We start from the raw sequence: 12,149 nt of genomic DNA, 5'->3' as shown, positions 1-12,149 counted from the left end.
CTGGGCTCAAAGAGTCTTGGATTACGCTCGACAGAGCCATTTTTCTGTTTAGGATTGATTGATTGATTGATTTTATAATTTCCCACTCAGTTGAGCTGAAAGGAATTCTCAACAGTGAGCTGTGGGGAAACAAGGTCAGACTTTTTGTGGCAGAATTTTTTAAAAATTGCTTGGTCAACCTGAACCTATAATAGAGAACTTGCCAAATCAAGTCTATGATTCCCTATATTTACATGAAAGCAGTTGAAGGAGGCAGTGGAAGAACCTGTTAACACAACATGTGACATATTACTTTATGAAGTCTTTATGGGATCATGTTAGCAAACAGTTGCCCATTTACACCTCCAGCAGACAAAAAGCAACTTTATTATTATCATTCATTAGGGATCATGTTTGCACCTACCTGTAAGTCCAATACTCACTCCCCCTTTTAGCTGTGGTTTGGTCTTCAGCCACTCCTAAGAAAAATATCTGGGTTTTTTTAGCTGCTAGATGCTCCACTGTGTTCACCAGCTAGTCACTAGCTGTGTCGATCTGCTGATGGTTCTAAACGGGTAGTGTACATTTGGTTTAGCTGAGCTTTTTCCCTGAAAATAGCTGCCTGTTACAGCCAGTAACAACTGATAAGAGTGATGAGAATCAACCAAAACAATAGAGTTGTGGACTTCGAAACAATGAGCTCAAAGATGCAGCTTTACAGTTCTATTACAAGTAAACTGTAATGTCTTGACAAGAAGGAAGGACAAGATAATCACACAACACTAAACTTTTCACAGTACCTTGTGCATAGAAGACCAGCAGGAAGGTGAGAAAGACAATGGCAACTGAATTCATAGTTGTGGCTGTTGACAGGTTCTGGCTCCCACTCCACTGTGGCTTTCTTCAGTCTGGAGTCTTGATGGTATAAAGCTCAAGGGATCGATCTCTTCATACACTGGAGAACACTCAAACAATGACGCTGTGCATTATGATGCAATGCTTCCACTTTCCAGTGTAACTTTAACTTTCTTTGTCCCTTCCTTTTTCCTTCAGTAAGACTATTTACAAGAAACAGACACACTTATTCTCTAGAAGCTTTGGCTCAGAGAATTGTTTCAGTCTATAGAGTGGCTTCTTTATAAACTCAATATATACATATTTATATATTATATTTATAACCCCAATAAATGGTCTAATAATCAAGTTATTTTTTTTACATTGTTGTTTTCAATTTCTTGAAAGCCACTTTATATGGTATGTGGTACTTGGTTGTGTTGTGTGTATTTGCATTGTGTTTTGTAAATGCTGTGCATGTGTTTTCAAAAATAATGTTTTCTAATTTGGTTGTCCTTCGTCTATTTGCATGTGCATGTGTCTTAAGGTACAGGGCATTGAGTTCCCTTGGCCACCGTAGTAGCTTACTGCATGTTTATAAAGTCAGGCTTTGGGAGTAATGGAATATATGTAACAGGATTATGTCACTAGTATACAAAAAAAGAAACTGTATTCTGTTGCAGGTACAGAAATTTAGATTATAGATACATTTAGTGAAAAGAAAAGGGATAACCTACAGGATTACAATTTTAAAATAAAGAATAATATACCAGTCTGAAACCATGCACATGCGTGCATATGAAAACACATCACGATTCTCACACTACATCCCTCTGGTCTTGAGGTGTTAGACCCCCACTTCTAATCCAATTCAAGTTAATTCTAGCTTTCTGCCACATATGACAGACAGTGGGCATAGTGTTGTGTTCTGAAAGCTATTACTATTCCAGGGGGGTATTCCAGAAAGCGGGTTTTGTGAAAACTCTGAGTTTGTTAACCCTGAGATGAGAGAAACTCTGAGTTTACAGTTCCAGAAAGAGAGGTAACTTAAACTCTGGGTCTGTTACTGCGGTAACTGACTCTGTGAACCTAACCTGCTCACTGGCAGGTTTACCTGAAGAAACCCTGAGTCTGACGGAGCTGTCTGACAGCGGCTGTCCTTTCCTTCTCAGTCCGATCATGTTGAAGCAGAAATAATTCACATAGTTTTACACCAGGAGGATAATTTAGATTCATTTAGATGAGCTCTCACTCCCTGACGAGGACTGAACCGAACAGTAGACGCTCCTCATCAGTCCGTCATTTATATTCTCCGGCCGCGCAGCGAATATCAGGCTACACGTCATCGCTGACGTGCTCTTAGGTCTGAACAATCCTCTGCATTTTTATTTTGTTTTTTTAATCACTTCGCAGGTTAATCAATCACCTTCCAGCAGCCAGAAAAAGAGAAATAGCTCACATTTCATTTGGCTTTCTGTATTTCCCACAGATAGCTACAAAAGTAACCATCAGTAGTATTGTACTTTCTCCAACAACGTAATTTCAAAGTCCGTGTTTCTAGTTTGCCGCCGCATTGAGTGTAAGATTAAATGACTTCTAGTTCAATCTGTAGACAGTAAGTGTGTGTCTGCCTCTAATGTTGGGTCCTGGGGGAGTGTGACGCCCTCAGCCTCTGGTCACCCAGCGAGCTGACTCAGGACCAGCTCCTCAGCCTCCGGTCACCCAGCGACCTGACTCATCACAGTCTATTCAGCAGGATGTTAGGTCACAGATGTGTGTTGGTGGTAAAAGCTACTACAAGTTACAATATCCACTGAATAAACTTTTACTTTGTTTAATATGTGAAATAAAACCAAAGTGAGGAGCCATCGTGAGACTGTTTTTATATTTCATTTTCAGCTGATTTAAATGAAATAAAATAGCCTAAAATAAAATAAAACATTCAACCACTTCCTCAAAGGCTAATATAAAAGAAAGTGATGTTAACTTCAAAATGAAAAGAAGACCGCATCTAACACTCTGTCAGTGATTTTTATTACGGCAGCAGCCGTGTTGCTTTTTTTCCCAGAAAATGTCTGCTTCCTGTTTTCTCCCCTGTTGCCATGGTGAATCACAGTATCGGAGCTCCATTGATGATGGCTTTTTACTAGTCGTCAGGCACGAGCTCAACTCAGAGTTAACATACTCAGAGTCGACTTACCTAACTCAGATCAGCTGTTCTGGAACTGAAAACTCAGAGTTTCACTTCACAGGGTGAGTCAACTCAGAGTTCAGGGATAGACTCAGAGTTTGTTGAACCTCCTTTCTGGAATACCCCCCAGGTCACTAGGTGGCACAGCTATGTTGATGATGTTACATGATTGAAGAAGAGCCAGGAAGTGTTGCAATGTTGTTGTTGTTGTAGAAATGCGCGAGAGAAGTAAAGATGTGTTAAAAGTTACTCTCGGACTAGTGCTTCTTTTCTAACTGCACACAACAAATTGGCAACAAGGATGGCCGTGGCTACTACACCTTTGCCCCCTACATTCCTCCAATGTCCCGGAGAACCTGCAATGCCTTTTGAAACATTGCTAAAAATGTTTGAAAATTACCTGCTTGTAATTGACATGGAAGGAAATGAGTGGCCCGACAACGAGCTGTACTGCTGCACAGCGTCGGTACTGAAGCACAGAGGATTTTCTACACATTGCCTGACACAGGTACCTCATATGCCGAGGCTGTAGCTGCCTTGCGAGCGCATTTTGTGCAGAAAATAAAGGTGATTGCTGAGAGACATAAGTTCCGCCAACTAGCGCAGAGACATGATGAAACAATGGCGCAGTACGTCTCCGCTCTACGTGAGATGCTGGCATTGTGTGACTTCAAAGCCATACAGATTGCAAACCAAGTGGAATCTCAAACAGTGAAACGCCAGTCCAGGAGATTAAAAAGCTGCCAAAGAGGGAAGGCGGGTGTCCCAACAGCGCAGGTGGCCAAGGAAAATCTGAAATAAAGTCTGCACACACACGCAAATGTTACAGATGTGACTCAGACAAACACCTGGCAAATTCTACAATATGCCCTGCTACAAACAAAGTATGCAAATCATGTGGAAAGACTGGACACTTTGCAAAAGTCTGTCGCTCATGTCAAAAACATGAAGTGGGGGAGGTTGTTATACCTGAGCTGACTGTATTATTTCTGCAGGATGCTGCACCAGTGGAGAAGAAAATAATGTGTGAAGTGGAATTAGGCACATCCCCAAATATGCTGCCATGTCAGATGATAGTGGATAATGGATCATCAGTTTCAATATTGCCAGCTCATGTTTATGAAAACTCATTCAGTCACATGTCCCTGAGAAAAGCAAAGATTCCCCTGGTGACATACTCAAGACAGAAAATTCCAGTGCTGGGTATACTAGACACACAGATACATCATGATGGACAATCTGCCCCAGTCTCCTTTAACATTGTGGAGTCAGGTTCACTACTGCTGGGGTTGGACTTAACCAAAGCACTGGACATTGTCATCATGGGAAACAGAGTGATACTCAAAGCAGAACAGAAAGTCAGGGAGATAACCCTTACACCTCCGCCTGCCATTACAGCCTCACCTCCACCTACCACCACAGCTCCGCCTCCACCTACGATAGATACAGTCGGCAAGCAAGGGAACGCCCACAAAACGTCACATCCGGTTCGCGCCGAGGGGGAAAACAAACCAGTTTCAACAATGCCCAGGAGCTGCTGTGTGCCCTTTTGCACAACAAATAAGATAAAAAACCAACATCTTAAGTTTTATATTTTGCCAAACCGAAGCACAGAGCCTAGGAGAAGAACCCGGTGGCTTCAAGCGATCCGTCAGGAGGATGAGTTTGGCCACCTGTGGGATCCAAAATCCAAACATGTGTACGTCTGTAGTCAGCACTTCGTTACAGGTATGACAACGTTATTCACATAATAACAGTGTTAGATTGTTTCGCAGTTAACATGAATGTTCAATTACTAGTTTTAATATAAGTTAACTAACTACTTATGCAGGCTACCTTGCCTCGTTACAAAAGCTAACGAGTATAAAAAAACACAGCTATGCAAACAACACTGGTGGTAGCTTCTGAGCTTTCTGCAGTTAAAATGTATTTCATTATCTCCCTTTCTATCCCCTTCTCATTTCGTTTGTGAACTGTCTTGCCCTAGGCTTAAAAAACGAGGACATAGCCCACCCAGACTACATACCTTCGCTGTTCCCACATAGAAAGACAAAGTCTCCCAGGTCAGTACTTCAGAGGCTGGAGAGAAGGAGGAAGCGTGAGGGTGTTCAGTCTGCCCAATCAAAATCCCCAACATCAGATGCCCCAGCACCAGAGTCCCCAACATCAGAGGCCCCAGCACCAGAATCCTCAACATCAGAGGCCCCAGCCCCAGAATCCTCAACATCAGAGGCCCCAGCACCAGAATCCTCAACATCAGAGACCCCAGCACCAGAAGCCCCGGCACCAGAATCCCCAACATCAGAAGCTCCCATACCTCTTCAGGATTTAGAGAGAGAACAACTTCATGAAGAAATGTATAATTTAAGAAGAGAAAGAGATGAGGCCATGAAGGAGCGAGATGAAGCCATCAGAGAATTGGAGACGTTGAAATTTTCGGTAAACACTGTGAGAGAAAATGACACTAAATGTAAACTCATGACAGGCTTGTCATGGACAGTATTTGACACTCTTCATCAGTACCTGGTACAGTTTGTAAAGTCACTGAAAACATCCAAGCTGTCAACACAAGACCAGCTCTTTATGACTCTGGTGAAACTGCGGCAGAACCCCTCAACCGATTTGATGTGTGGAATATTTGACCTGGCACATAGCACTTTCCTTGATGTATTCTCCCGATGGTTGGATTTGATGTACGCCAAAATTTCTTTTTTGATTAAATGGCCTGATAGAGAGTGTATCAGAAGCACAGTACCAGCAGAGGTTCTCTTCCAGTACCCTAGAGTGACTGCCATTATCGACTGCTTTGAGATCAGAATTGAACACTCAAAGAAGCTGAAAACAAGGTGAGATATTTTTCTTTTTGATAGCATGCATAAAATGTTGGGGTTTTGTAATACTTACCTGGCTGTCTGTGTATATGTACACAATGTATAGATCAGTATTACTAAAGACTGTCTCTTCTCACAGAGCTATCACCTACTCAAAGTACAAAAACTGGACAACAGTGAAGTACTTCATTGCATGTCACCCATCTGGCTCAATCGAATATCTCTCCAAAGGCTGGGGAGGGAGGGCTTCAGATGTGCATATTGTAAGGAACTCGGACTTCTTATCCCAGAAGTTCCACCATGCAGGAGATCAGGTAACAATTTCACTGTATGCTTTATGAACTGTTTTTTTTTCTTCTAATTTAAGTCTTATTTGTGAGTTTATTATTTACCCATAGTTACCATTTTTGAGTTGCTGGTGAAGTAAAGTAGTGTTTTTTAAGTATTTGTTATGTTTATTTCAGATTTTAGCCGACAGGGGCTTCACTTTGAAGGATGACTTTGCTGTTCTGGGTGCACAGCTCATCACACCGTCTTTCACGAGGGGCCGAAAACAACTGTCAGCCGAAGATGTTGCAAATTCTCGTGTGACTTCGAACATCAGAATTCACATTGGTAAGTATAGAGTCAGCAGTCAGATTCATACAGTATGTACATTTGAATATTTTTGGTATTCAGAGTGTGCTGCATCATCAAATCACTGTTGCTACTTGCCGCTGACATGGTTCAGATTTCAATTAATCACATCAATGGGTACATGTGTAATCCCTACTTTGTAGGGTGTCTTAAAGGATAACTACCGTTTTTTACAACCTGGACCTTATTTCTAGCAAAATATATGATCATTTACTCACCCAGATAACTAGCGCCGCGTATATCCATTTAATGCAAGTGATCCGGGCACCGAAGCACAGCCTCTATATAACGCATTATCTGCCACGAAACTAGTTCATTTCACCAATATTTTGTTACGATACGCTAGTGCTATTCCCCTCTGAGTCCGGGCTCGTCTATTGTCAACATCCGGGGTCTGTAGGTTGACCTACTACCTCTGACCTGGAAGATGTCGTCTCTGAGCTGCGCGCGCACCCACGACAGCCCGGCTTGTTGACCTGTAGCTGCTACTGCTAGTTTGACCCCGGATGTTGATAACAGACGAGCCCGGACTCAGAGGGGAATAGCACTAGCGTATCGTAACAAAATATTGGTGAAATGAACTAGTTTCGTGGCAGATAATGTGTTATATAGAGGCTGTGTGTCGCTGCCCCGTCACTCGCATTATATGGATATACGGCGCTACACTGGATCTAATTTCGTCCGAATGACTTCAACTGACACCAAAGTTATCTGGGTGAGTAAATGATCATATATTTTGCTAGAAATAAGGTCCAGGTTGTAAAAAGTGGTAGTTATCCTTTAAGACAACATTTTATCTTATAAACATGTCATTCTATATTTAAATACATTGAACTATTGTTCACATTTAGTGCAATATCAAGAGAACAGGATAACAGGAAGTTAACAGGGATCTTTCTTCACTTAAACATGAAAAAGAAACACTAATTATAGGACACAATGCAATGATGATATGATATAACGGTCAACTGTGCTACTCCTGTGAAACTCAAACATAACAATGTAGATAAACAGCATTTTAACAACAAATATGTGATATGTGGTCTGCAGAGAGAGTAATTGGTGCCCTGAAGAGCCGGTACCACATTCTGGATTGCCCACTTCCTCTGCGCAGGATGAAAGACAGAAGAGAGAAGAGGCCATGATTGACAGAATTGTGCATGTCTGTGCAGCACTAATGAACTTGTCTGGCAGTGTTATGTACAACCGTTACAGAATCTGAGAGTAAGAACAAAATCAATGTGCAGTAATTTAATAATGAGCATCAGAGAACAATATTTTATGCAACTTTTTTATACAACAAAGAAGTCATTATTGTTCCAATTGTGCCATTTATCAGGTTTCAGTGGAGACATAATGGATCTTTCTAATCAAAACCACCTGTTGTTTGTCTTTCCAAAGGTCCCTGAACTTCTCTCAGTGCTGCTCTGCTGCTGCACACCCTGTCACCCTGCCTCTGATGCCTGTCACTCTGCCTCTGTTGCCTGTCACTCAGCCTCTGTTGCCTGACACTCTGCCTCTGTTGCCTGACACTCTGCCTCTGTTGCCTGTCACTCTGCCTCTGTTGCCTGACACTCTGCCTCTGTTGCCTGTCACTCTGCCTCTGTTGCCTGACACTCTGCCTCTGTTGCCTGTCACTCTGCCTCTGATGCCTGTCACTCTGCCTCTGATGCCTGACACTCTGCCTCTGATGCCTGTCACTCTGCCTCTGTTGCCTGTCACTCTGCCTCTGTTGCCTGTCACTCTGCCTCTGATGCCTGTCACTCTGCCTCTGTTGCCTGTCACTCTGCCTCTGATGCCTGTCACTCTGCCTCTGATGCCTGTCACTCTGCCTCTGATGCCTGTCACTCTGCCTCTGTTGCCTGTCACTCTGCCTCTGATGCCTGTCACTCTGCCTCTGATGCCTGTCACTCTGCCTCTGTTGCCTGTCACTCTGCCTCTGATGCCTGACACTCTGCCTCTGTTGCCTGTCACTCTGCCTCTGTTGCCTGACACTCTGCCTCTGTTGCCTGTCACTCTGCCTCTGATGCCTGTCACTCTGCCTCTGTTGCCTGTCACTCTGCCTCTGTTGCCTGTCACTCTGCCTCTGATGCCTGTCACTCTGCCTCTGTTGCCTGTCACTCTGCCTCTGTTGCCTGTCACTCTGCCTGTTGCCTGATGTTCTGCTGCCACTTGTGTTGCCTGTCACTCTGCCTCTGTTGCCTGTCACTCTGCCTCTGTTGCCTGACACTCTGCCTCTGTTGCCTGTCACTCTGCCTCTGTTGCCTGACACTCTGCCTCTGTTGCCTGATGTTCTGCTGCCACTTGTGTTGCCTGTCACTCTGCCTCTGTTGCCTGACACTCTGCCTCTGTTGCCTGTCACTCTGCCTCTGATGCCTGTCACTCTGCCTCTGTTGCCTGTCACTCTGCCTCTGTTGCCTGACACTCTGCCTCTGTTGCCTGATGTTCTGCTGCCACTTGTGTTGCCTGTCACTCTGCCTCTGTTGCCTGACACTCTGCCTCTGTTGCCTGATGTTCTGCTGCCACTTGTGTTGCCTGTCACTCTGCCTCTGTTGCCTGTCACTCTGCCTCTGTTGCCTGATGTTCTGCTGCCACTTGTGTTGCCTGATGGGTCACTCCCTGTGCTGCTTTCGACTGGACTGTGTTCTGCCTACTTAGCAGAAACATATACAGTGCTTAGCATAAATGAGTACACCCCCTTTGAAAAGTATGTCTGTTTTCATGTTGTAAATAAATGTATAGGCTTTGTGATATTTGATTTTGTACATATAGTCTAGTCTATGTTGATACTGAATGAAATAGCTATAATATGCTTCAAAATGAATTGGTAAATAAATAAAAATAAATAAATATGTAACTCTCAGTCACAGTGACTTATTTGTTGCCATTTTTACACTGATATGAAATTCAACCACCTACCTGTGCATCTTTCAGCTCCTGAAGTTTGTGGAGTATGTGTTGTGACCAAAATGTTTGCATCACATTAATGGCACCACTGATGAAGTCCTCATCTCTTTGTACTCTGAATATCAGGCAGGTCTGAGGAGTCCAAGTGATGAAGTCTGCATACACCCGTTTGGTAACAAACATCTGCATTTGGACCTATCAAATGCAATGCAATCATCATAACACTAATATTTACATTATAGATAGTATGCCATCTGTGGATAATTATCTTGGATAATTGCACAAAATGTTGCAGACTTATTAGAGGTGTGCAGGTATATGCAGGTGAAATATTGAAATACCTGAGTGAAATATGCATGGCTCCTCTTTAAGCTTGTCAGGCTTTCCAGATGTCCTCTTTTGTCCTCAAGCCACTGTTGGTACCCAGTAGAGGTGTCTTGCCCCCACCTGTAAGGACACTTAGCCTCTATAACACCCTCACCACAGCAGTCACAGGAAACATAGCCATCACATGAAACCCCCAGGTATGGCATAGTTTGGCAGATGCGGAAGCCAGCCTTTCTGATGACCAGGTTCTGATGTGGTGCATCTACTGGGGCACAGATGTAAATGGTGGAGGACAGGTTGGCTGTGGGACTCCCAGCTCCAAGAGTATATTGATAAGTGCCAATGGCATCTTGCTCATGGTGTCTCCCCCACTGAATCCAGGGCTTCATTATTGGCCTGTGCCTTTGTTCACATATGGTGTTGATCAGTGACTTGCTAGGATGTTCTGTAGCTGTTAAGACACAGTGGGCTATGGAGCCTGTAATACGACCAACCCGCTCTTGATGCCATTGCACACAGGATGCCTGAAGGATGGTTGCTCTCTCCACATTTTCAATCTCCTCCTCAGTCACCTCATGTTGGCTGAAACACCATGGCTTCTTAAAAGGCCTGGAAAAATCCATGAAACTATTTAATACCACAGCGTCAGGTGATCTGTCAGCCAGCATAGTGAGGAACTGCTGCTGCTGTGATGAAGAGGCTTTTGGGATAGGGGCTTTCCTTTTCCTTTTTTTGAGGCCTTGTCCTCTGTGTAAAAAGTTGTCTCTGCAACAAGGGCAGGCTCAATCTTTTTAACACACGTCTTGTTCCACTCACAGGCTTTGCTTGTGCATGGCACTTTGTTGATCCCCATGCGGACACAAGCCTCTAATTTAAAAAGAACAGCAGCCACATGGGAACAACTTTCACCAAGACTGAAAAGGAAGGAAAAAAATATCCATTAGCTCTAGATCACTAAAGATATTGGGACTAAGATTTTACATATAGGCCTACTGCCCGTCCAAAAGAAATGTCACCAGGTGGTGATCACCAGGTGATGCAGAGAGAGAGAGAGAGAGAGAGAGAAACAAATCAATGAACACATTCACAAACGTACCCTGCCATGCAGTTGCAGTGGGCAGCGATGATAGTACCCTCTCCCTTAACTGCGACCCACGTCTGGTGCGGCTTCTCTGTCACCCTCCAGGACGGCTTTACATCACTTCGGAACAGGTAGGTATCCGAGGAAGGTGGTTTATGGTGAAGCACAACTCCAACAAAGCCACTCGAAAAAAAGTTGTGTGCCTCCAGGGACCGATAGTTCTTTAGGCTGCTGCGTGTGTAAATCCCTGCGTGATATACCGAGTCGTCAATAACCAATATGTATGCAGCTCATGATGGCTATTAAGCAATAACAACCATTGTTTGGTGAACAAATTCACTAAAACGTGCTAATTTCCTTGTCAGACATAGAAATTATGTGAGGTTTAATTCATCAGTTAACATGATTTTGCCTCTTACCGGGTGATTCAACCAGGTAGCAGAAGATGTCAGGGAATGACACTTCAGGCCATTCAGTCGGATCATTCGTCCACTCTTTAATAAGATACGGACAAGAATCCGATCCTATCAAAGTTATTTTTTTAACGTACCTCTCCCTGTCAATGGGCTGCAATGACTCAATGTATGACATGTTCGTTTAGCATTAATATCAAAACTTTAAATCCGCGCGCTTACAGTGCTCCGGGCGAGGGGGAAAGGATTGTTGTGGACTATTACTCAAAGTGGCCAGAAGTGTGTTTTATTCCACAGTGCACTACTGCTACACTGATTCGCTTCATGAGTACTGTGTTTAGCCAAAAGTGGAACCCCATAACTGTGTTGACAGATAATGGCCCACAGTTTACCTCCTCAGAACTGTCCTTTTTTCTGGAAGAACGAGATATCCAACACATCAGGACCACGATCTATCATCCAGAAGGAAGTGGGGCAATAGAGAGGCTGAATAGGGTGTTAAAGGAAAGCATCCTTACTGCAGAGAGAGAGAAAGCTCCATGGAAAGCTCATATCACTGAATTCCTTCAAGTCTATAGAGCTACACCACATGCAACCACGGGGATATCACCCTTCAAGCTCATGTATGGAAGAAAGATGAGAACTAAACTCTCTGTCCAACCCAAAGTCACAGCTGCTCGAGACCATGAACTGAGAGACAGAGTCAAAAAGAAACAACTAAACATGAAAACATACACCGATGCCAAGAGACATGCCAAGGCTCCTAAGCTACACCCAGGAAGCCTTGTGCATGGTGAGAAACCCTGTGCATGTCAAGAAAGGGAGGTCCAAGTTCAGTGAGCCTCATAAAGTGATACGGCAGAAAGGACCTCACAGCTACTCACTCACTGATGGGAAGACTTGGGATGCTTCACACCTGTCAGTGTTGCCTGAGACCTTCACTCTTCCAG

At 43.7% G+C, this 12,149-nt stretch overlaps 1 protein-coding gene and 1 long non-coding RNA gene across 2 annotated transcripts; one reads left to right on the top strand and one right to left on the bottom strand.

The window, feature by feature from the left end:
• The first annotated feature begins 3,212 nt into the window (after nt 1-3,212).
• On the top strand, nt 3,213-8,155 carry LOC311261270 (uncharacterized protein). The gene is made up of 5 exons (XM_084359762.1): nt 3,213-4,732; nt 4,992-5,850; nt 5,975-6,149; nt 6,300-6,450; nt 7,522-8,155. Exons 1-5 carry the CDS (start codon nt 4,027-4,029, stop codon nt 7,614-7,616), a joined length of 1,986 nt encoding a protein of 661 aa, XP_084215888.1. The 5' UTR covers nt 3,213-4,026; the 3' UTR covers nt 7,617-8,155.
• Nucleotides 8,156-8,655: 500 nt separating this feature from the next.
• On the bottom strand, nt 8,656-10,022 carry LOC311260850. The gene is made up of 3 exons (XR_014623059.1): nt 9,720-10,022; nt 9,391-9,573; nt 8,656-9,121 (listed from the first exon to the last, which is right to left on the bottom strand). It is a non-coding gene; the product is annotated as an uncharacterized lncRNA (long non-coding RNA).
• Nucleotides 10,023-12,149: the final 2,127 nt, after the last annotated feature.

Source organism: Pagrus pagrus (genome assembly GCF_965226575.1).
Source record: "Pagrus pagrus genome assembly, chromosome: 8".
In the NCBI taxonomy this organism is placed as follows: domain Eukaryota; kingdom Metazoa; phylum Chordata; class Actinopteri; order Spariformes; family Sparidae; genus Pagrus; species Pagrus pagrus.
Note: the sequence above shows the minus strand (reverse complement) of the source record. Positions and strands in the feature narration are given on the sequence as shown.

What these genes read in the sequence shown, in the direction of transcription:
- LOC311261270 (XM_084359762.1), top strand. Translation starts at nt 4,027, where the DNA reads ATGTGTGAAGTGGAATTAGGCACATCCCCAAATATGCTGCCATGTCAG. An exon ending in TAGTCAGCACTTCGTTACAG is followed by an intron (nt 4,733 to 4,991) that starts GTATGACAACGT and finishes GTCTTGCCCTAG; the next exon opens with GCTTAAAAAACGAGGACATA. An exon ending in TCCACCATGCAGGAGATCAG is followed by an intron (nt 6,150 to 6,299) that starts GTAACAATTTCA and finishes TGTTTATTTCAG; the next exon opens with ATTTTAGCCGACAGGGGCTT.